Below are 25771 nucleotides of genomic sequence, written 5' to 3' on the forward strand. Positions count from 1 at the left end.
CCATTTGGGGCCAGATTGGATAAAAAAAATTCCCCACTGATCCAGCATATTGCATGGACGGGAGCATGAGCATGCCTGCCCTCTCCACCTCAGCACTCCCTGTAGGGATGGCATGTTCAAATGCATCCTGTATTTGAGATCCAATGCACTCAGGCCAAAATTATGTGGCGACTTTCTAATCCTGCCCCCCAAGGAGATCAGTCATGAAGTTTTGACCGATGCATATTATATTTCATCTTATTTATTAGTTGCTGTACAAAAAAGGTTATCAGCATGTGTATCATATTTTGATATGCTGTCCCCATGTGGATCACCAGGGCCAATGGAGTTACGATTGGAGTGCCGGTGTACTCGTGCTCGGATGCCATTCATTCATTCATTCATTCAGTTTATCAGCCCTAAATAACAAGACCTTCGAGTGATGAACAAAGTAATCTATGCAGCGGGCTAGACTGGGATGTGAGCATTTTCCAGTCTGGCCTTTTGGCACTTTTGACAGGAGCGTATCTAAAGTACAAAAATAGTGCACAAATACAGAATAGTCTCTCTAGCCAAAAGTAGCTTTTAATCCACCCCCCCCCCCGGAAACTGACAGGACCCCTGCCCATGCTCTGCCTTGGGAGATTTCCTTTCCTCTCCAAGTCTCCCATCCTGGAGATCAGTTCCCATTCTTTCACTCAGGGTTCTTCCACCAGCTAGACTGGTGACTGGGAGCGGCCGACAAGACCACATAACACCAGTCTTGAAAGACCTACATTGGCTCCCAGTACATTTCTGAGCACAATTCAAAGTGTTGGTGCTGACCTTTAAAGCCCTAAACAGCCTCGGTCCAGTATACCTGAAGGAGCATCTCCACCCCCATTGTTCTGCCTGGACACTGAGGTACAACGCCCAGGGCCTTCTGGCGGTTCCCTCGCTGCAAGAAGCCAAGTTACAGGGAACCAGGCAGAGGGCCTTCCCAGTAGTGGCGCCCTCCCATCAGATGTCAAAGAGAAGAACAACTACCAGTCTTTTAGAAGACATCTGAAGGCAGCCCTGTTTATGTTTTAATGTTTAACAGACTATTGTACTTTAATATTTTGTTGGAAGCTGCCCAGAGTGGCTGGGGAAACCCAGCCAGATGAGCAGGGTATAAATAATAAATTGTTGTTGTTGTTGTTGTTGTTGTTGTTGTTGTTGTTGTTGTCTATCCGCCATTCTGTAGTTTAAGGAAAAATTGTTCCAGATTAACATCACTAATTTTATTTATTTTAGTTCATAAGATAAATAAGAATAGCTTCCCAATGTGTTGGGCTTGTTTAGTAGCTGTGGAATTCTAGAATAGAATCAATTTACCAAGAATATCTCAAACAATTGTGTCTTGACCCCTTAATATTTTTTGTTAACATACAAACATGACATACGAATAACTCTGCATGGATTAATTTAATATATGGTTATCGCTGCAAGAGCATGTTCTGCAAAGCACAGAAGAGAATTGCCTATTCTGTCATTGGGAAAAGAAATTATACGGCCAATGCTGTGATGTCAAAACACTGGAGTGAAAGAAGGAAGGCCAAATTTCCTAAGAATTTGACATGTTTGTTAAATTAATTACTGACAAAACAAAACTCACCCTTCTGTTAATGTGAAACGTACATTTAATGTAATTTGTCTCATTATCCTTAATTAATGAAATGTAAAAGACATACACCCACAATCTAAAAGAAGTCTGTTTGGAAAATGCCCACGGTATCATTTCTTTGACAGAGGTTTGCAAGAATAGAGCAATAGGGGATAGTCAAAGCTTGACAGTTATAAAGAATCATTGATGTCATGTTTTTCAGCACAGAACACTTAAGTATATTTTCACAACAATAAATTAGAAGTCACACATTGGCATGGAGTGCTCAGATGCTTAAGAGGGTCACAAACCACACACCAAATTCGCCCAACGCTTTCAGCATCACACTTGCAGGCTGCCGTGCTATACCCTCTGACCTGAGATTAAGTGTTGGATTGCACTCTGCCAGTCACTTAATAGAAGAAGAAGAAGAGTTTGGATTTGATATCCCGCCTTTCACTCCCTTTAAGGAGTCTCAAAGCGGCTAACATTCTCCTTTCCCTTCCTCCCCCACAACAAACACTCTGTGAGGTGAGTGGGGCTGAGAGACTTCAAAGAAGTGTGACTGGCCCAAGGTCACCCAGCAGCTGCATGTGGAGGAGCGGAGACGCGAACCCGGTTCCCCAGATTAGCAGACTACCGCTCTTAACCACTACACCACACTTGGAATATTTGAACACGAGTTGCTGGAAGCTGTGGGAGGGGAGAATGCTCTTGTGCTGAAATCCTGCTTGGGAGTTTCCTATAGGTTGACTCTCATCTGAATTCTGTGCATGTTCAGCTGGAAGTAAGTTAGGAACAGAGGAAGCTGCCTTATATGAGTCAAACCACTGGTCCAGCTCAATGGGTATTTATATTGTCTACAGCTCTGGTCTTCAGCTGAGGGGTCAGGACCCTCTAGTGCATTAGTTCTCAACCTGTGGGTCCCCAGATATTGATGGACTACAACTCCCATCATCCCTGAGCTCTGGCCTTGCTAGCTAGGGGGGATGGGAGTTGTAGTTCAACAACATCTGGGGACCCACAGGTTGAGAAAGGCTGCTCTAGTGGGCTGCTGCCTGATTCCAGGTGGCTTGCGACAGGAGAATAACCATCATGCAAATATATGGTAAAAGATTGAGAAGTGGGTCCTCAAATGCATGGCGTTTGAAAGCAGATCCTGAATTTGAAAAAGTTGAAGGTACCTGGTCAGTACTGACTAGCAGTAGCTTTCCAGGATTTCAGACAGGGCAAATTCCCAGCCCTACCTGGAGATGCCAAGGATGGAACCTGGGACCTTTGGGCAAAACAGACTACCACTGAGCCACAGACCTGAGTTCAGTAGGTCTTACTCTCAAATAAGTGTTCAATAAGGATTGCAACCCGTTATTTTTAAAACTGGGCTTTGCAGGATGCCAGCATCAATTTTCGGAAACCAAGGCAGCATTTAGGCACCTGACTTCTTTTATCTTTCAAAGAACTGTCTGGGTTGCCAGAGTTCTTTTGTTTTTGGTATGTGTTTTCCCCCTTTTAGAAATCCGTCTCAGCTCAAACACTGGAGCGGCCACCCCACTCCACCCCTGAGAGCTGTGCAATCCACACTAACTCAGTCGCCACTTGGAGTGACTGCTTATGCCTCCGCAAATTAGCTTCAAAGCATCGCTGCCACTCTTAATGGAGTCTGGCATTTCCCTTCTATGTTTTGGGAGAAATCTAAACAGAACAGGGGTGTGAAATAAGTTCTGGGCATCGAGGGATGGGTGTCGAGAAATAAACAAATCCCTGATTAAATAAAAAAAAACCTACTTACTCAATTAAGCTATTCACTACTTGGGGTGTTGAGCTTCTCAGCTTCAGGACTGAACACTAAAGTAACTGTGTAATTAGTAATTAATTTTTCACTCCCAGAAGATATGTCTTATTCAGTGCTAGGAGAAGAAACAGAGTAAAGAAGAAAGGGGGGGAGAACACCCTCTGTTGGTAAGAAAGAAAGCTGGAAGGGCCGAAATTACACCCTGTCTCCTGGCTCTGATGTCTTCAGAAAGCTATATTCAGAGCAGCAGCTTGGGAATGAGGGTAGGCAGGGACCTTAATGAGGGCTGCTGCCAGCCCTGTGATTAGAGCACTCCACCAAGGGTGCTTCTGCAACTCCTTGGCTGCAGAAGAGAGTGGTAATGAGAGCAGAGCTAGACAGGTGGGGTAGCTGAATTGGGAGAAGAAATGAACTGGGGGAGAGGGGGAGAGTTGAGTGCAACAGAAATGTGTTGGTCAGGCCAAGATAGGCATGAACAAGTCAGTGGAGGATAAATTTAGGAAGGACTGAAGATCACATATGCCAGCTGTGATCTCTCCAAGTGGAAGCCCAAGCCAATTTATAAGTCACTAGCCATCTCATGCCTGACATTGCTCAATAATCCTAAGAAACCCCCAAATCAGTTTGAAATCAGTGGTTAAATCGGTGCAGCTTTGAAATGTTTAGTTTGCCATCTTGATTCAGAATTGTGTCCAAATGTAGACGGAAATCTGCTGCTTGGTTTCAGGTACCATCACACAAAATTTGGTTCTATTTTAAGAGGTGTCCAAATACATATGAAACAGAAAACTTTCCAAAATATATAGGCTAAGTTGCGCTTTAAATCGTGCTCAGAAAAAGAACAACAGCCAGTGGACGTGCTAGCACAGATCAGCCACATTCCTTTCCCTGCCTGTGAGAGGTCAACATGATTAACACTGTGAAATGGCCAACATGATTAACACAGGCAATCATGTGAGAGCCTTATCTATTTGAGAGGCAGGGACCTGTGTTCTGCTGCATTTGTGGTGTCAAGCTTAGGCACGGTTTGAGTAGATGTTGTTCCCAATCTGGAGCCTGGAACTGGTTTCTGAGGCCCTGGACCAGTCTCTGGTTGTTACTTCCAGGGCTCTTTGCCTCTTTTGCTTTGCAGATGAGCCGTGGTGCACACTTTTCATAACGAGGTCTGATGGCGTGTGTCTTGTGTGACACTCACCACCCACTTAAGCAATTTAGCCGCTTGTTTGCTCTCTTGCCCGCCCTTCTCTTGCTCCGCCGTGTCATTGCCATTAGCACTAATGGGGCACACTAACCAGACAGCAATGGACTCTTAAGGGGATGGCAGGCTGGGAGGTTTAAGCTGCTTCTGCGTTCCTCCCCCACCCACCCTTTTATTATTGGAGCGGCCATCAGATTAGTTTGCAGGGCTTGGGCCTAGGATGGTTGTTTTCTTTCCTCGGGTAAAGATTTCCCTGAGCGATGAGAATGAAGAAGAATAATAGTTGCTAAAATTGCAGATACATATGGCTGTTGTTTTTTTAATGTCCTTAGATGCTAGAGGGCAGGTGAAGCATATGCTAGAAAACAAAAAGGAGCACAGCAGGAAAGGAGAGGGAGCAGGGTGATGCCCAAGGTCAGCAGACACAGCAGCTGCGCTTATAGTCACGCTAGCGCCAAGTGAGCACCCATAGAGCAATCCTTGGGCTTGCAATGAAAAAGGCACATGAAGCTATCTACCCCAGTATCCTGATTGGCAGCAGCCCTCCAAGGGTTCAGCCAGAGGGTTTGTTTTAATTCCACTCCTGTTACGTGAGGGTTTTTGTTTGTTCTCAAGAGGAGATAGGAGGAATTCAACCTGTCAATTGAAGGCTGTTTTGCAGTTCTACGTTCTCCCACTCTTCCGCTCTTCCTCAGTAGCATCTTGGACGCCTTCCAGCCTAAGGGGCTCATCTTCCAGTGTCATAACTTTTATATGCCTGTTGTCTTAGTCCATGGAGTTTTCTTGGCAGGGATACTGGAGTGGCTTGCCGGTTCCTGCTCCAGGTGGATCACGTTTGGTTAAAACTCTCCACTATGACCTGTCCATCTTGGGTGGCCCTGCATGGCATAGCTCATAGTTTCTCTGAGTTATTCAAGCCCCTTCGCCATGGCAAGGCAGTGATCCATGAAGGGGACTCCTGTTGCGTGAGGGTTTTTGTTTGTTTTCAAGAGGAGATAGGAGGAATTGAACCTGGGAATTGAAGGCTGTTTTGCAGTTGTACGTTCCTAGCTGCAGTGGGCTGGAGCAGATGACCCCTTGGGACCTTTCCCTCTTTGCAATTTTATTATTCTACCTATGGGTCTTTCCAGATGCATGTGTTTGGTGCAAGTGTCCCTTTTTCACAGGGAAAGATGCTTATGACAGTTCATACCATCTAGCGTAGTATTGTCAGCAATGACTGGCCAGTAGCTCTCCCCACCCACCCACACCAGCAACGTCCTGCAATTTTGTGGACCTCTTCTTTTGATAAAATACGTTTGTTTTAAAGTTGTAAATCCTCATCTCCAGTAGTGGAGCACACAATTTTCCTCTTTGTTCTAACCAGGGAGCAGAAAAGAGCTCTCTCCCCAACTCTTTTCCATCCACAGGGACAGGGTATTGTGCTACTGACTCAGGATCCATGCTTGTGTGTTTATAAAGCTTTCAGGAAAGGGCAGACTTTTAAAACCATTTTAAAGGCCAGACAGTGATGAGGATGGAAATGTGAAAAGAAATTCAATATAAGGTAGGATTTGAATACAGAACATGCAGGGGAGATAAAACAACAAAGAGTTTTGTGGCACTTATATAGAATAGCAAATTTCTTAATGCCTAAGCATCTGTTGACTACAGTTCACTTCATCAGATGTAACCCCTCTGGAAACTGAGAAGAAGATAATGTCAGAAACTGGAGATGAATGTTAATGTCAGAATTTTCTGGAGCAAATGCTTTATTGATTTTGACAGTTGACAACGCATATGGTAAAAAATACCAAACAAGCCTGGCAAACTGTGTTTCCCACCTCTTCGTTCCTCCCGTTTTTCACTCTTCATTGCCCCTTTTGTGCTTCTCAAAATGACTAACCAGCCTGTTCTTTAGAGCACAGGCAAAACTGAAGTAACTTTCTTTGACGAGAGCCTCTGGCCCTGCCTGAGAGATGTCACTGTGGATTCTTCATGTGCTGTGCCAAGGCCCCAATGATTAATGCTGCGTGCCTGACAAGTTGTGTCAACTGTTCTGTGGGTTGCAAGCTAAAAGCTGACCTCAGCAAATGGGGTGGGAAAGAGGGCAAAGAGACTTCTTCCTATGGGATTTTCAGTCTTACTCTATCTACAATAAGGAACTCTGTTGCAGCTGCAGATCTCCAGGACACAGCTGTAAATTATATATGGAAATGTATAGAAGTAATAAACAAAAGTGCTTCTGGACACCAGCATAGTGCATATTCAAGACAGCTGAGTAAAAAAAACTTCCAGAGGGGTTGCATTTTAGCCTATTACAGGGTGGGGAAACCAGAGACCGTAGTATTCTAAATTTCTGATTGCATAGCTTTTGTGGACTAGCATCCTGTTCATCTGATGAAGTGGAATCTAGTCCATGAAAGCTTGTGCCATCACAATTGCGTTAGTCTTTAAGGTACAGCAGGACTTGTTTCCACTGCTGATAGAACCTGCTTACCTCAAATACTTGGGATTTGAGAGCAGGACTTTCAAGTCCAAGTCTGGCTTCCAAAGAGGCTGACTTCCCAGCACCTCTGTATTTCATCATTAATTACCATCAATTGCTTTCATTTCTCACTTCTTGCCATCATTCCTTATTCCTGCAGCAACTCCTTTCTGTGAAATGTCTATTCCTACTGGAAAAAAGTACACTTCTTGCTCCTTACGTTTTTCAGCAAAATCGGGGTTTTAAAAAACCCGACTCTGGGATTGCGGCGCTCATCTCGCTTTATTGGCCAAGGGAGCCGGCATACAGCTTCCGGGTCATGTGACCAGCATGACTGATTTTTTCTCCTGATTAATGACTAGTTAATTGAACTAGTTAACTAGTTTAAATGCTTATTATTATTGATTTATTAATGGCCTTCTATAACACCGTCTTAAGGCAATCTACATATAATTTTAAAGTTAAAAACACAAATACATTGAAAACAAAAACAAAACCCTAACAAATGGACACTTGTGGTAAAGACCCATTTATGCAGCTGGGAAAATATGTGGGAACAAAAATATATTCAGATGTTTCTAGAAAGCGCAGATAGTGGACGCTGGTCATATTTTGACAGGAATGCTATTCCACAGAATGGGGAAAGGCACACTAAAAGCCCTCCTCTGAGTTTCTGTGGAGCAGGCTTCTGAGATCTTTGGAACTTGCAGAACAAACTGTTCTACAGACTGCAGCAATCTATAAACTGTATGAGGGATACAGGTGGTCTCTCAAGTAACCAGGTCCTGAGCTGTCCAGGGACTTTATGTTAGCACCAACACCTTGAACTTGGCCCAGTAATAGAGTGGAAGTCAACCTGCCAATTGGATTCCAAGTCAGAAACTAGATAAATGACAAGAGCAGGCTCAAGTCTGGATCCCTCTCCTGCCCACTACAAATGACACACCTCATCCTCCCTCTTTGCAGTTATTTGGTGGGGACCTCAGTTCCCAAGCCTGCTGCTGAATGAGCTTTTTGGGTGCAAGCACATAACTACTTGAAACTAGCAGAATGAAGTGAAGGAAATTGCCAGATTGCTTTTTGAACAATTTTGTTTTGGAGATAACTTGTCAGGTTCAAAGCAAAGCCTTATCCCCATGGAAGAGTCAGGATTGCGCCCAGGGTATTATCTTCCGAAAGAGATTGGTGCCATGATCCAAAAGGAAAGTGGTAGAGGAATGCTGCATGCGTTAAATTACCTTACAGGCTCTGTGCTCAGAGCGTTTTGCAGAGGACTTTCCCCTCCACTTTAAAAGTGGTTAAGCTTCCTAATCCGTTCGTGTATATATTTGCTTAAATCGTTTATTAACCACCATCAAGCTGCCTTCTGCATACAGAGAGATGGTTAGAGCTTTCTGATGCAGATAAGGACAATGGGATGAGAGAGTAGTAAGTTTTGGATTATTCCCAACTTCAATGCCTTTAACTCCCTGGGGACAGTTCTCCAGTGCAAGCACAAAAAAGTTTGTCTCTCATGTTCGGTAAATGTAATGTGTCTGACTATAAATGAAGGCATTCCTTGAGTTGCAAGCAGAATTATACCTCACATTTAAAATGTGGTGGGATGGTATCTCCTACTGTCAAGCTGAACGAAGGAGGTAGAAGCTATATTTTAAAAGTGTGACAGGCTGCGTAGCTTGTCCTTCCTACAAGATCCAACTCCCTCTGATTATTCCTCTATGTTTCTGGCTTGCGCATTTATGTTGTTGTTGTTTAGTCGTTTAGTTGTGTCCGACTCTTCGTGACCCCATGGACCAGAGCACGCCAGGCACTCCTGTCTTCCACTGCCTCCTGCAGTTTGGTCAGACTCATGTTTGTAGCTTCAAGAACACTATCCAACCATCTCGTCCTCTATTGTCCCCTTCTCCTTGTGCCCTCCATCTTTCCCAGCATCAGGGTCTTTTCCAGGGAGTCTTCTCTTCTCATGAGGTGGCCAAAGTATTGGAGCCTCAGCTTCACGGATCTGTCCTTCCAGTAAGCACTCAGGGCTAATTTCCTTAAGAATGGATGCATTTGATCTTCTTGCAGTCCATTGCGCATTTATAGCATATATTCTAGTAAATCTTAAAATACATGTGCTTCATATCACACTGCTAAAAACACCTTAAAATATAGTCAGTATTTAGGAAAGGATGTGTTTAGTTGCTACACTTTATTACTATATATTTTGGAAAGTTGTTTGTACATCTGTTCACTTTGCATTTGGGCACTTCCTAAGGTATTGCAACCAAATTTTGCATGATGGATCTCAATAAAAGATCTCCACAGTTCTCACTGAAAAATGTGCACGTCTGTCTTCATTTACATGTCAATAACTTAACTAAGAGATATTTTTAAGGGACATCAATTTTAGCTGGAACAGTATAACTGATTTGAAAAATCTGCTGCTGTAAGTTGGTGGTTTTATTGAGCAGTCAGTTATTTTCCCTATTTTTGTTTGCTTATGAATCTATGCTTTTACATGTGAATTGAGTCTCCTGTATAGGCTTGGTGGGTGTGGGTGGGTGAATGGGTGAATGTGCAGTTATTTATCCAGCCAGCATTGATCACACTCAGAATAGACACACTTAAATGAATGGATTTAATTAACTAAGTTTCATTCATTTCAGTGGGTCTACTCTAAGTAAAAAAATAGTTGGCTACAATCCTCTATATTCCCCCACCCCCATTTCTGTTTACATGATCCGCCTCTGCTCAGGTTTTCTCTTCCTTTTAATGAGCCTTCCATGTCTCTCTGAGTTATTTTTGTTTAACAGGAGCTTGAATATTTTTTATTGGCTGCGCAAAATCCCATCTGCCTCTCTCTGTGAGCTCGGGGGGAGGGGAGCTGCATCTATGCCACTGCATTTCAGGAAACGACTCATTTCACTCTATTACTCCAAATGTGAGCAAACAAAAAAAGGGATAGATGTGGTGGCAGAGGCCGGAGGGGGGCAAGAGATGGAAAGGAGTGTGGAGAGGGGAGGAGAAAACAATCACAACACATCAGCAGGTTGACCCGATTGCTTTGGAACATTTGTCCCTCCGACAAGTCCCTTTGTGAAAGGTTTTGACACATGCTCTCTTTATCTTTTGGACTGGGAGCAGCGCTGAGTGACGGATCACAGGGAGCAGACGGCCTTTGGGTTAGATGCACGGGAGGACAAGGCCAGGGCCTAGCACTGGGCAAGAAGAGCTGATTCAGCAACCGGAGCAAACTTTGATAGTTAATAATGCATGAAGTGAATTAGGTGCTGACAGCTCTCAAGCTTGGAGCCTTTGCTATGTAATTATGTACTGTTGAACTTACAAAATGTCTTATTTTTGGAAAAGAGTCGGAGCACATTATAATTAAGCATTCATGTAGCACTTCTGATCTGCAGAGCGTTTGATAAGCTTCATCTTTGCTGTAACCCCATGAAATAGTTCACCCATTTTACAGACGGGAAGCTGAAACTGAGAGAGGAGCGATTGGCCTCAGTGAACGCCAGGCTGTCTGAAGCTGGGATTTGAATTTATGTTTCTTAGAATCAAAACCACTAGAATGCAGAAACGTTCTGTTACCCCGTTTATGTTCCCCTCCTTTTGTAACAAATCCCAGAAAAATGAGCTATGTTGGTCAATTGCAATAAAGCCAACATAGAATCAGCTGGCACATTTCTTGCAATGTAAGCATTTGTGGGCCTGAGCCTGCTTTGTTAGATGCATACACACACACACACACACACACGGGGAGGAAAGAAAAAAAATCTGTTTTTCCCCTTTTTCTTTTTACAAAGTGAGAGGGAAAGGTCAATGCAAAAGATAGCTATTGGTATGTTATAGTTGTATTCAGAGCACACATTAATACAGAATCCAGTCTGATGACTAGGCACAGAATGATCAATAGCACGAGCCAAGACAATTTCTTCTTGTAATGAGCTAGCCGTATCCTGCGTTTGTTGAGGCTGAATCCCAAAGTGTCAAATTTGCTAAGGCATTCCAGTTTGGCAGCTTCATGTTGGTGGACTCTGTTTGAGGTTGTTGTTGTTGTTGTTGTTGTTGTTGTTGTTGTTTTACAGTTATTAATATATGATTCGTTTCCATGTATCCCTTTATGTAAAGACCTGGCTATTCAGCCTATGCAAACAGCAAAAGGGCACTGCTGGCAGATGACAGCATATATTATGTTAGATTAGAAGATGTGTAGTTGATTGTTCTTAGTGGGATCTCCTTGCTGAGAAGAATTTGCTTCAAAATGGCCCCTGGCCTGTAAATGCAGTAGGCATGAAGACTAAAGCATTTCCTGTTGGGAAATAACTGGGGAATCCTGAAGTCCCACATCCGTGGGGAACTGCAAAGAAAAAATGGCTGACCCTGAATTTGAAAATAGCAGGAGGGGCTTTGAACTTAGTCTTTAGCCAAAACAGTCCACCAGCAGAGTTTAAAACACAGATCTATGCAGCATTTGCAAAGTATGGGGGATATCTGTTGTTAGACCTTTAAATGTCCCACTATTGAGCACTTACAATTCTTACCTGGCTCTACCCCTCTCGGAGTGAATAGACAACAACATTTAGTAAGTTTAAATGCTTTACTTATAGTAATCACAGGTCTCACTCATGCATTGTTCAGTGCCAGAGCAGAAACAACACAAACAAAAAAGAAAACTTGGTCTCAAACATGTGGTCTGATTCTGAAGCACCAGCCTTGGACATGTGCTCAGCTTACATGGCTCAAGAAGAAGAGAGGAAAAGGAACAGGAAACAAGCCTTTTTTCCTTCCTCCCCAAAGGTGAGGGGTCATAACCAATCTGACTCTTCTCTGTGGTTTTTAACGCCTTTCTTACTGGCAATTATGCACAGTTTTGTTTGGCTTCATAAATCTCCCACATTTTCACTGTGCTGTTATTTTGGAATAAGGACACTGGTGAATATACTTTCTTGTAACATATTCCTCTTAAGAATAAGTATATTTGCTTAAATTACAGTGGCTTCGGGTAATGAGGAGACTATGGTGAGTTCTCCAATTCCTTGTGGGTACACATGGCAACCGTCAGGAGAATTCTGCCCTCTGCCCTGATGGTGCGAGAGAGGAATGAGGCAGGCAATAGTATGCAAGCATACCCACAAATGCAGAGGAAGGATTTGCACATACACGTTGACTGCTTGACGAATGCAGCCTCAAACATTGACTTCCATCTGTGACTGGACAATTCTGAGGTGACGGTTCTTCTGTCTGGGGCATTGTGTGTTCTCCCAATGCCTTGTACACAACAGTGCTAAAAATGCATTACAATACATCAAATGATGTGCATGCATGAGTGAACCAGACCTGAGGATTCTCAAGATGCAAGGCAGGAGATCCATTGCTGTCTTCCAGTTGAATAGATTGATGCACTTACAAAAAGCATTCTCAGAGCATAGCAGCACTTGTTTGACATGCTCGTGCTTGAAGTGAGTCCACTGGCATACATGCTCATTTTAGTTGTGAGACCTGGGTGGTTGGGGGCAAAATGGAGGCTTTCTACACACAAAGCACATGCTTCACCACTGAGCGATGGCCCCCTTCTCTAATAGGGTTTGGTTCTCGAACTCATCAGTCAATCATTTGCCAACTTTAATGCACTTCTTGTTGGCCTGGCTAACTTTCAGGATTAGAGTTGTTGCTAGAGTTGTCCTGAGAATGTAGAAGCATCCTTGGGAAAGGTGTAGGTGTATTCATCTTCTCTTAGTGGGTATTTGAAAGGTGCATTTTGTGGATCCTAATTCACACACCCCTGGGCTGTGGAATGCCCTGTCACTCTTTCCTCAAGGGCCCAGGCAAGACGAAGTATTTCCCCCACCACTCAATGAATGGGCACACAAATATACATCAGTGAAGTATTACAGTTCAACTGTTTCTTACAGCGTGCCAAGGAAAAAGGGCTTTGTGTAAGCGGACTCCAGCGTGCACCATGAAAGAGCAGAACAAAACCATATTTCAGTGGAGCCAGTTCATTAACTGGTTAAAATACCTATGACAGTTTTTCAGTGCATGTGGCATTTTGATGCAATTTAATGAAGGAGAAAAGGCTTTGTTGTCAAACTCTCACAGACAAACCATTTATTGTTTGGAAAGTGCATCACCTGTTTGGGAAAAAGAACATAAATTGTTTATGACAGTGCCATCAGCCCTGCAAATTCTTCCACAGGGGACCGCACTGAATTTTAACATGATTCATGAATTAATTGATTAATTATACCAATTAATTCTATCAGCTCTAATCCCTTTTGATCTGAATGTTCAGGAGCAAGGCTTCAGAGATTTGGGTTCTCCTTTTGATCCCCTTTCCTGTGACACTCAGCCTCATTCCTTGCTTCTCTAAAGAGGAGCTGGCGATAGCTGACGTGCCTGCCATAAAGAGGGATTTAAGAACATATGGAGAGGCCTGCTGGAATAGACCAGATGTTCATTCCGTTCCCCACAGTGTGAAACTAGATGCTTCCAAAGCAGCTCACAGGTAGGCCATGGAAGGCATCAGCCAGCCCTCCCCACAGCGCTTTCCAGTTCAGACCCACCATTAGACAGAGGGAGGAAGCAGCCACCTCAGGCTGCAGATCCTGAGTAGCAGGAAGCAGCATTGAGGTCTTGGAGGAGAGACCTGCATATGCTGTACTGTCTGTCTACACAGCATCCCCTAAGGTAGTCTTCTGCCCTCAGGTGCGCTGCCCTGTTGCTGGAGCAAGATTCAGCTGCCAGTCCTATCCACTTCTGCATGTAGGAATAGAGGAAGTTGCCTTATACTAAGTCAAACCATTGGCCCATCAACCTCAATATTGTCTTTGCTGATTAATGTAAGAACAGCCTGCTGGATCAGGCCAATGGCCCATCTAATCCAGTATCCTTTTCTCATGGTGGCCAACCAGATGTTGGTGGGGAACTAGCATCAGCTCTCCAGGATTTTAGATAGGGATCACACTCAACTCTTCCTGGAAATGCTGTGACGTAGGTGATCTACAGCTGAGCTACAGCCCTTCCCCCAAGGAAGTGGGGGCAGAACCATCTTGTCATTCATCCCAGGCAGCAAAATGTCTGAGGCCAGCCCTGAGCACCTGACATCCCATGACATATAGCCTCCAAACATTTTTACAGGTTCTTTCTTTATAGATGCAAACTAAAGTAAAAGAGCCAGGGACACGGGTGGCGCTGTGGGTTAAACCACTGAGCCTAGGACTTGCCGATCAGAAGGTCGGCAGTTCGAATCCCGGTGACGGGGTGAGCTCCCGTCGCTCGGTCCCTGATCCTGCCAACCTAGCAGTTTGAAAGCACGTCAAAGTGCAAGTAGATAAATAGGTACTGCTCCGGTGGGAAGGTAAACAGTGTTTCTGTGTGCTGCTCTGGTTCACCAGAAGCGGTTTAGTCATGCTGGCCACATGACCTGGAAGCTGTACGCCGGCTCCCTCGGCCAATAAAGCGAGATGAGTGCCGCAACCCCAGAGTCAGTCACAACTGGACCTAATGGTCAGGGGTCCCTTTACCTTTAAGGTAAAAGAAGCCATGTTCTAGGCCATTGCCCTGTTAGAAGCAAACTTGCCCCCCCCCCCCTTATAGCTGTCAGGCCAATTAGTATAAGCCATTGTAATGACTGACAGGCACCCAGGAGCTTAATTTGTTTTAAATTAAAATGGTTCATTATTAACTTTAAGTGGCACGTTCATCTAGTTGTAAATAGGTTGTTTCCATTTCAGGTTGATTTTGAGGCTTTCCCTCCATACCCTCATTTCAGATTAAAAAAAAATGTTTCTCCATTCTGGTCTTAAATGCATTGGCTTTGTATTAAGTGACCTTTATTGCAATGGAATAGTACATCTAAATGGGAGCATTTTGAAGTGAGAGTGCCTCGAAAAATGGAAGAGTCACTCCTCTTCACCCCTTAATGAATTTTTTAAAAAGAAAAGAAACAAAATATTTCCTTTTTAACAGCTCTCAGGTTCAGGGGTCTATGCTAGGTCATTGTCACTGTCTGAGCCGGCCCTCAGCCTCCCCCACACCACAGTCAGCAGTGCGCACCCTGCTGCTTCTTGAAACTGCTCTGCTTTAAAGGTTATTCAGGGAAAAATCCTGCTGCGTAGGCTGCAAGGTTTTGTGAAAGCCCAGATACTCTATTTGTCTGTGTTTCCCTTAATTGGGGTGCAGCAGGTCAAGCCGGCAATAGAGATGCAGCCATACCTGAAACAAGACTTTCACCTCATCGAAGCCAGCAGAGATTTTGTTATTGACTTCCAGCGAGGGCACTTGGCACAAATCTCCTCCGGGGAAGATTCATAAAATCCAAAGTCACTCTAAGGCTGCAATCCTATGCACACATTTGCTTGAGCTCACAGACTTATATCTGAGCACATAGGATTGGCCTGCTGGGGCATTTTCACACAGGGTTCTTAAAGTGACTCTTTCCTCTTTCAGTTTGTGCTGTGAATGCCCACCCTCCCTCCCCATCCAGTCGTTTATCAGAATGCACATTTGCATTACATAAATGCCTCTCTTCCACTCTCCCTTCTGCCTTAACAAGGACCTGACATGCTCACTAATAGCATACAAGGAGCTCTCAAAGACCACTTAAGTTACATGTCCAAAAATACTCTATAAGCCAATCTCTCTGTCTTCCCTGTGACTAAGATGGAATGAGACCATGGGCCAGTCAGGCTTCATGAGCCTCTGGTCCACTCAGGATTAGACCTGTATAATCACATGTTTCTCTTTCCGCATAAGACACCTCAGTTCCTGCTATACCCTTTCCTTATGCAATACAGTGGTACCTCGGGTTAAGAACTTAATTCGTTCTGGAGGTCTATTGTTAACCTGAAACTGTTCTTAACCTGAAGCACCACTTTAGCTAATGGGGCCTCCTGCTGCTGCTGCGCCGCCGGAGCACAATTTCTGTTCTCATCCTGAAGCAAGGTTCTTAACCCGAGGTACTATTTCTGGGTTAGTGGAGTCTGTAACCTGAAGCGTATGTAACCTGAAGCGTATGTAACCCGAAGTACCACTGTACTGGAAAGCTCTGTGCTTGGCCGCCACCTCAGCTCCAAACCTCTCCAAACCCTCTCTCTGACTTGGGTTCCTCTAGCTTGATTCTCTATCCTCCCCACTCCCCCTACCTAAGATATTTGAATCCCACCTTTCAAGGGGGCTAGCAATAAATGAAAACACTTAAGACTTTAAAAAAAGTTAATGGTGACTTATGAAGGCTCTGTGGGAAATGTCTCCTTCTTCAGGCCTTATACTCCCGTGCTTCTGGTCTTTCAATTAGTTTTCCTTGAAGGTTTCAAGGTGACCATCCGAGGTCTCCCCTTGAATCCCTCATCCCAGCTCACATTTCCTTCCTGCACTTATTTCCTCCAGCACAGTCAGCTGAGAGAAGTCTGCTTAGCCTTCCTTGGGAATGGCCTGATGGTGAGAAAATCAACTTTTAATAAGCCCTGAGAGGCAGATCCAGACACTATTGCCTACAAGAATTCAGTTTCTATTCCCCTCATGTCCCTCCATTATTTGCCTTCTGGCATATCAGTCCTTCCTAGAATGTTATTGGAGCCAAACTGGTTGAAGTATGGATATATCATCTTATGTGCATGGTTCATTCAGAGCACAGGACTTGCTCAGCTTTGCTTGATGATAGATGGAGATGGTTTAGGCTCCTAATGCCAGTCAGTCCAGCCCAGTAGGAATGGGACAAATGTGCCTTCTCAAAGATGAAAGGCAGCAGGGTGGAAAGAACCCACTGTAGTTTATCTCCCCCAAGCAGTTCAGGGTGCCATGTATGCCCTTAGCAAAGAAAAAAGTTGGAATTTGGATATGTATGGAATGAGTGAGCAGGAAAGAACCATCACAGAAGGTAGGGGTGGGCTATGAACAAGGATGACAGCATTATTTTACAGTGGGCTGAAATGTCGTGTGAGTGGGGGGGGGCCACTAGGTGGCGCATCGGAAGATGGCTGACAATAACATCTCTTCGACCCACACGAGGTAATTTGGAGGCTATGATGGGGGTAATTAGCCTCCTTAACCCCCCCAGGATTATGGGGGGGATGGCCCTTGCCTGCTGTGCCCTATACCACCCCCGAATTTGTGGGGGTGGGGGCACTAGGCACAAAGCCCTCCTGTGGGATTTTCGGCACTCCTCGACGCCGTCCCCGATTCGCGCCGCTGGTTGCAATGATCTTTAAAAGAAACAATTCGGACGTGATTAATTGCACATACATCAAGGAAAAAGGGGAGTAAAGACTGCTGACAGAAGAGATCTCTGATAACAAGACAACAATAAAATACGAGAAGAACGTGAAGATACGGTATGATAAATGACTGAGGGGGGAGGGGGGAAAAACCTGCCTCTACCTTTTTATGTGATTTAACAAGAATCCCCTCCCCTAATGAGTCAGAAATTAAGGACTTAAGCTGTGGATTTAAGGCTGTGTGGAGATAAACTTTCGATCCAAAGCAATGTTTCAAGATGAAGCTGGAAAGCTAAGAGTTTTGGAGTGTCGCACTTAGAAAAAAATACCGTCGCCATTTTGTGAGGCATTGTGGGAGCTCTTGGGTCTGGGAGGAGAAAGAGAGAAATAGAGTTGTTTACATATCGTGAATCAACTCCTCGGTGGGACTTAAGAGCGACAAATGCCAAAATTTACGATGGAAAAAGTGATGTTATCTACAAAGGAGATATATGGAAACCATCTGGACTTAGTGGAGGAACGGGAAATCCACACAGGATTATTATACTTGCTATCGGCTTAAGGAGACTAACAGAAGAGATCATAAAGGAAAAAGAGAAATTATACGAACAAGATATGATGTGGCAACACCAAGATAAGACTGGATAGAATTATGAACTTTGTTTGGACTGATTGGAACTGATTTGGACATTAACGCAGTAATAAGAAGATGATCTGAATTCCCCTTTGGATCTTGAAGTATGGGTTCCCCCAACAAAATTTAAAAATTTGGCTTTGTAATTCAGAATTTATATGATGTGATTTAATTTGATGTGATTGGCCAGTTAATAAAAATTATTTAAAAAAAAAAATGAAATGTCGTGTGAGTGTATTATTCTGGCAGTTGTTCTGGTAAGCCAGTTTTTAGCAGGGGGCATAGTTCCATATGACCAAGGGCTGAAGAGTCAGCACTATTAGGAAGCTAAGATGCAGGTGAAGTGCTCCATCAGCCATCCCTCCCAGAGGGAGCAGCAACAGATGCTCCACCTCGCCTCTCGTTCATTAGCTGTTCAGTTCTGTGCATGGTCCAGGACAACAGAAAACAGAACTCACAGGGCTCATGGAAGTTGTCTGACAGTGGCTCACCTGGTCAATTGTCAAGTCACATAGTTAGGGAGATTGTAGTGGCAGGCTGGAATTTCAAGACCTTGGATAGCTGCAAGTGAACATCTTGCTCTGTATGAGCTCTGGACCTCAACTGAGATCCTTTATCTTCCCTGGACTAGATCACCCCTCCAAGGCTCTGCTCCCTTCCTGACCAGCAGAACATTAAACAAACATTCTTCTGGCCCAGAGCTTGCCACACAATTACTTACCAGACATCTCCCACCTTGGGTCTTGCTTTCCCTTGTTGCCAAACAGGCATGGGAGTGAGGAGGATGAGGCTCCTATTGTATAGGGGAAAGGTTCCTCACGGGAATCTGACTCAGGAGTGCTCTCTTGCGGGTCCCGAATTGAATGTTCTGGTTCACAGCGCTCTTGGCTGACAGGCTTTAGTTCAGGCTCAATGTTGGACCCTGTCTGGGTTCAGCATCAATGCAGCTTTACGCTGCTGGTCTTTCAGTCTCAGCTGTGTTCCTTCCTCTCTGTGCCACTCAGGGTCAGTCAAGGTTAAGACAGGTTCTTACGGAAAACAGGACACTGCCAAAACTCCTGCTGCTGTTCACAGCAAGAAGGAAATTGTTTTAAAAATCATTCGCCAGCATCTCAGTTGGTGTTGGTGTGAGGCGTGATTGAAGCATAATGCCATGTGCACCATAAAAAATTACCTATTCAAATACAGCTCTCTTTCCATTAAAAGCTGGACTGTCCTTCATTGGAGGTTTTTAAACAGAGACTTGGTGGCCATCTGCCAGGGGTTCTTTAGCTGTGATTCCTGCTTTGCAAGGGATAGGACAAGATGATGCTTTGGGTTCCTTCCAATTCTACAATTCTATGATTCTATAAAATGAGGTTCGTGCAAGTTACATATCCAAAGCCTAGGCCATGCTGATTGGACTAGTAATGCAATTTTATTTATACATAAAGCCAGTTCAATGAAACATAGACTTGGGAAGTTGGGAACAGAGGGTTAAACACGCTCAGCATCACTTTTACACCATGCTTGGGACAGCTCTGTGTATTTACTTGCATATTTAGTCGACCTTTCTACCCTGCCTTTCTATCAGACCAGGCCACCAAGGCAGCTCATAACATCTCATTAATAAAACTATTGTAACAAAGCAGTTTAAAACAATGATACATAAAACACAACCAACATGAGAACAAAACCAGACACACACACACACCCAAAAAAATCAGGAAGAGCACCAAATAATTACTTCTTAAGCCCCAAAGATCTTCTTTAAAAAACCCAGCTTTTGCTGCTTGTCAAAAGGTCAGCAGTGAAGTGCACTGGCAGGCTCTCATCACCATAGTAAAAATATATATATGGATGGGGGGCATTCATATCCCCCATGCTTTGAATGTCAAGGGGACAATCAACAGGGGAGCACACAGGTATGTTCATGGGGAGGGGAGAGGTCTTTCAGATGTCCTAGTCCCAGACTTCTGAAGGTCTTAAGGGCACTGGTGGAGGAAGCAGGGTGCGGTGGATGCGGCCCCCCCCTCAGGTGTCATCCTTGAAGGAGGGTGACATCACCGCCCCCCCAGGATGCTCACCATGGGCGGTGCCCCCCCAGGATGTTCACCGTGGGTAGCACCCCCCTGGGATAATAATAATAATAATAATAATAATAATAATAATAATAAATTTTATTTATATCCCGCCCTCCCCAGCCGAAGCCGGGCTCAGGGCGGCTAACAACACTAAAACAGTACAACATTATAAAAACATTATAAAAATTAATTAAAATCAAAATTGATGGCAACCATAAACTAAAGTTTTGTAAAGATTGCCAAAGGAGGGGGTCAGGCTGCGCCCTGACCAAAGGCCAGGTGGAACAGCTCTGTCTTGCAGGCCCTGCGGAAAGATGTCAAGTCCTGCAGGGCCCTTGTCTCTTGTGACAGAGCGTTCCACCAGATCGGAGCCACAGCCGAAAAAGCCCTGGCTCTAGTTGAGGCCAGCCTAACCTCTCTGTGGCCTGGGACCTTCAAGGTGTTTTTATTTGAAGACCGTAAGTTCCTCTGTGGGGCATACCAGGAGAGGCGGTTCCGTAGGTACGAGGGCCCTAGGCCGTATAGGGCTTTGAAGGTTAAAACCAGCACCTTAAACCTGATCCTGTACTCCACCGGGAGCCAGTGCAGCTGGTATAGCACCAGATGAATGTGATCTCTAAGCGAAGACCCTGTAAGGAGTCTCGCTGCGGCATTCTGCACCCGCTGGAGTTTCTGGGTCAGTCTCAAGGGCAGCCCCACGTAGAGCGAGTTACAATAATCCAGTCTGGAGGTGACCGTCGCGTGGATCACAGTGGCTAGGTCAGGGCGAGAGAGGTAAGGAGCCAACTGCTTAGCTTGGCGGAGATGAAAAAATGCCGCCTTTGTTATAGCTGCAATCTGCGCCTCCATGGAGAGGGAGGTATCAAAGATTACACCCAAACTCTTAACGGACGGTGCTGGCACTAATTGCACCCCCGCAAGAGATGGGAGTTGCCCCCTCAGTCCCATGTCGTCCCGTCCCAGCCAGAGGACCTCTGTCTTCGAAGGATTTAACTTCAACCGGCTCCCACGTAACCATCCAGCCACAGCCTCCAAGCATCTGATCAGTGTGTCTGGGGCCGAGTCAGGGTGGCCGTCCATCAACAGATAGAGTTGGGTGTCATCAGCATACTGATGGCAGCCCAGCCCAAAACTCCGGACAAGCTGGGCGAGGGGGCGCATAAAGATGTTAAAAAGCATTGGGGAGAGTATCGCACCCTGGGACACACCACACACCAAGGAGTGGCGGGATGACAATTCCCCCCCAAGCACCACCCTCTGTCCCCGACCAGAGAGAAACGAGCGCAGCCATTGAAGGACTGTGCCCTGGATCCCCACGTCGGCAAGGCGGTGGTCCAGGAGTTCGTGATTGACCATGTCGAAGGCTGCTGACAGGTCTAGAAGAATCAGCAGCCCCGACCCGCCTCGATCCAGCTGCCTGCGGAGATCATCTGTTAGGGCGACCAGAGCCGTCTCGGTCCCATGACCAGCGCGGAAGCCGGACTGGAATGGATCCAGAGCCGATGTTTCATCCAGAAACCTACCAAGCTGTTCAGCAACCGCTCTCTCAATCACCTTACCCAGGAATGGAAGATTCGAAACTGGGCGGTAATTGGATAGATCTAAGGGATCTAATGATGTTTTCTTTAAGAGCGGGCGCACCACTGCCTCCTTCAGTTCCCTTGGGAATGTCCCGGTGCCAAGGGACAGATTGATGCTAGCCTCACCCCCACAGGCAGCTAGCCCCGCCCCCAAGTGCACAGTATGTGCCCACTCTGAGTGCCAAAGCAGCTAGCTCCACCTCTGCTTAAGGGTTACAACCAGCACTTTGAATTTGGCTTGGAAACAAATTGGTAACCACCAGTGAAGCTGGAATAGTGCTGGAGAGTGGAAGTGATATGAGTGTTTCTTTCCAGAGAAACCTGAAGTTTCCAAAGACTTTTGAAAGGCAGTTGCATGATACAGAAAGGGAGAGGCCTATGGGTTCAGAGGACCGGATGTGAGGAGGGAGGTCTTTGGGAGTCAGATTTTGTCATCGTCATCTCTCCCACCACCAGTTTCTCATCTCTAAACAGCAGTATCTGCTTTCTTGCATCAAAGGAAACTCCTAGAAAATATGTATTGCATACACAAGTGCCACCATCTGGGTCAGGAAATCTGTTTGATGCCACTGTGCTCAGTGTCAGGCTAACCTTTCTCCCTCCCCCATCAAGCCTCTGTGGTTCAAGAGCTCACTTCCAATGTTTTTTGGCTTTTGTTGATCTTTTCTCTCCCGCCTCCAGGGCAATGGGGGGTGCAGTGTTCTATAACCACAGCAAAGTCCCTTATCCCTTGCAACAAGCAAAGCAGGTAAATGCCAGGAAGAGGGCTCAGCAGAGTCTCCAGGCTAGGAGTTCCTGACAGCTTATCAGAGCTGCTCTTTTAGCTCATCTCTATTCCAAAGGGCATGGATTGTGGCAGCTCGATTTTCCACCGTGGGATTTTGGCGCCTGCTTCTGTGAAGCACCAGGTGCTCATGCTCAGTTCTAAGGGTCTCCCAGAGGGGATCCATGCTCTGATCATTGTCTCAATAGTGTCACCAACGCCCCTTCATTGACATGCAGCGTGAGATATGCCGCCCTGAATGTCAGTCATTTGCTTGGTATCTCCAGCCTTGGCGAGCGGGCAGGAGGCGCACTCACATATGATTAGCATGCATGGAGCAGTGCTTCATTTCTAATACTTCTCTACCAGCAAAGTCTCAGGATAGTCTGATGAGGAAGAAATGACACACTGAAGGGATTTTGTGCCATCCTGCCTATGTGCACAGCTTCAGCTCCTGCCTTGCTCATCTCCCCTGCTAGTTTCAAGCATGTCTCTCACTTTCCATTATCTTTCCTCTCTCCGTTTTTTGCAGGATGGTGGAATATTCTCTGGATCTCCAGAATATCAACCTGTCTGCAATCCGCACTGTGCGCGTCCTGAGGCCCCTCAAAGCCATCAACCGTGTGCCTAGTAAGTCTATCTGCCTTTCTTCTTTCAATCTCTCTCTCTCTCTCTCTCTCTCTCTCTCTCTCTCTCTCTCTCTTTTTCGTAGGGGGCTTGGGGTTGAGAGCACACATACTCATCCAGCACATTCAGAACTTACTAGCCACATGGCACCTGCGTCCAGCCCCTGCTGATCTCTCGTGCCCATTTGCACTGCTGTCTGGGGAAGCTTTCATAGGGCAGGTGTGCATGCAGGTTGCAAAAAGAGCAAATCAGCTTATCCAGCACATCCAGTCCCTTCCAGCTACTTGGTAATAATAATAATAATAATAATAATAATAATAATAATAATAATAAATTTTATTTATATCCCGCCCTCCCCAGCCGAAGCTGGGCTCAGGGCGGCTAACAACAAGCAAAATAATCCAACGATTCTAAAAATATTTCATTATAAAAATTAATTAAAATCAAATTGATGGCAACCATTAAGCAAAATTCTGTGCAGATTGCCAGAGGAGGGGGGGTCAGGCTGCGCCCTGGCCAAAGGCCTGGTGGAACAGCTCTGTCTTGCAGGCCCTGCGGAAAGATGTCAAGTCCCGCAGGACCCTAGTCTCTTGTGACAGAGCGTTCCACCAGATCGGAGCCACAGCCGAAAAAGCCCTGGCTCTAGTTGAGGCCAGCCTAACCTCTCTGTGGCCTGGGATCTTCAAGATGTTTTTATTTGCAGACCGTAAGTTCCTCTGTGGGACATACCAGGAGAGGCGGTCCCATACCTGAACCCAGACTATGCTGATCTCTCCCATCCTCCTGAACTGCTGTCTGGGGGATTCATGAGCTGTGGACAGACAGCAAAATCCTTTTAATAGAAGGGACAGCATTCACAACAGAAATACTGAGCTAAAACACTAAACTGGGATTAAAGGAACTTTAGAACAGGCCTTACTAGGAAATACTTAGCAAGGCTTCTGCAAAAGGAAGTTCCGTCTTACCAGCATTTTGGGGTTTGTTGGAAGCATCATCAGGCAGATGGGTAAGGGGGAATCTGGTAGATGATATGGGCGGGATTCCCCTAACCGGCTCTGTCAAAAAACATTTTGCTGTTAGGAAAGTGATGGTGAAATGCATTGAAAGGTGTGGAATGAGTGAAGAATTAATCGGAGAATGTGTGAACCCCACACAAGCGAATCAGAATGAATTATCATTGTCGCACGACTATCCTGTAAACAGATTGGAATAAATGCTCAATAAAGACCAGACACAGTCTAACCATGGCACAAGCTTTGTGCAAACAAATCAGGTTGTCTGTTTATTCAGAATGCTTCATTTTGGAAAGGTTATGGTGCCAACGGTTGACCCACTTCAGGTTAGGACATTACCCTGTTGTAGGTCATGGTGTAAGTGCTGTACACTATTTTAGAGAAAAGGTCTCTCATATTTGTGGTCCTCTTAGAGAGTGGGGGATTTTGCCAAATGGTTGTGTCAGCGATAAAGGGAATTTGAGAGACAGGAGTAAACATCTTTGATTATGGATGCTTCAAACTGTACTTCTCTTCCTTTTATGAAACTGGAGTCTTTGGGAGATCTGCCTGCTGTAGAGAAGGAAGTTAGGTTTACTGTGCTCCTCCTGGGCTTGTCCTACATTTATTGATAACTTCTGTGTAAGGGATTTGTTATTAGACCCATGGGCTAGGGCAGCATTAAGAAGAGTTGGGACACAGAGGGCTGCTTTTGTTGCTGCTCCCTCTACTCTTCCACATCTTTCTCACACCATTGCAATACTTGCTGTGGCTATGCTAAGCCCCAGACCCGTGTCTATGGGACAGAGCCTTTGCCTTGCATGCAAAAGGTACAGTGATACCTCGGGTTATGTTACCTTCAGGTAACATAATTTCGGGTTGTAAATGTGGCAAACCTGGAAGTGTATACACTTCTGGGTTTCACCACGCACACATGCGCAGAAGCACTCTATCGTGCCGTGTGCGTGCGCAGAAGCAGCACCTCTGGATACGGACTTTTTGGGGTAAGTACGGACCCCCGGGATGAATTAAGTTCGTATCCGGAGGGTCCACTGTCTTGGGTTCAGCTTCTAACATCTTCAGGTGGAGTTGTGAGAGATCCCACCTGAAATCCTAGAGACACATTGCCAATCAATATAGACAACATGCAGCTCGATGGGCCAATCTTCTGATTCAGTATATGGCAGTTTCCTTTGTTTGTAGCAGCCTATCCAAGAGAAGCAGAGATAAGGAAGCATACACATCATGTGGTGGGGGGGGATGTTTTGGTGGGTGCAGCTCCGAGGACATGCTTTGCAAGCAGAAGGTCTCCATTTAAATCCCTGGCTTCTCCAGTTAAGGCTAGAAAAGTCTAAAACCCAGAGAACCACTGCTAATCATCATAGACAGTATTGAGCTAAGTGGAGCAGTGGCAGCTTCCTGTGTTCCTAATATAGGTGGCAAAGCAACAAGGACCACGGATTGTATCTTGTATAAGTGTGATGTTCAAACAACCCTAGGGACCATTTCTGGAACTAGTTTTGGGATTTCACCAGAAGGTTGCCCCTTGGGACGCTAGTGTTTATTGGTCATGTAGGAAGTGTGTAATTATTTTTCCATTTTCCTTGAAGCTAAGATGTTAGGTGTGGGATTTTTAACTTGGCAATGTCCCCTACATTCCCCTTTCTCCCCCAATCCCTAAGGCCCCATCTCACAGGCCTACTTTGAAATCTTGGTCTCTGTATTAAGCTACTTTCAGTACTCCAGTACTTTTTGAAAAGAGCTTTTTAAAGCACAGAATAATATGATTTATATTCCTTCAACTAGTCCAGGTAACATCAGGAGCCTATGGAGGAGCCGGTAGC

General features: G+C 45.2%; 1 protein-coding gene across 6 annotated transcripts in view; it reads left to right on the top strand.

Annotated features, from left to right (window-relative positions):
• CACNA1I (calcium voltage-gated channel subunit alpha1 I) overlaps positions 1-25771 on the top strand; it is a 366532-nt gene that overhangs the window by 229087 nt on the left and 111674 nt on the right. For all 6 annotated transcript variants that reach the window (XM_079994542.1, XM_079994543.1, XM_079994544.1 and 3 more), the window contains one exon: positions 22841-22938. In XM_079994542.1, the coding sequence (XP_079850668.1) occupies positions 22841-22938 (98 nt within the window). The remainder of the gene's footprint in view (positions 1-22840; positions 22939-25771) is intronic.

Source organism: Podarcis cretensis (assembly GCF_951804945.1).
Source record: "Podarcis cretensis genome assembly, chromosome: 10".
Classification (NCBI taxonomy): Eukaryota; Metazoa; Chordata; class Lepidosauria; order Squamata; family Lacertidae; genus Podarcis; species Podarcis cretensis.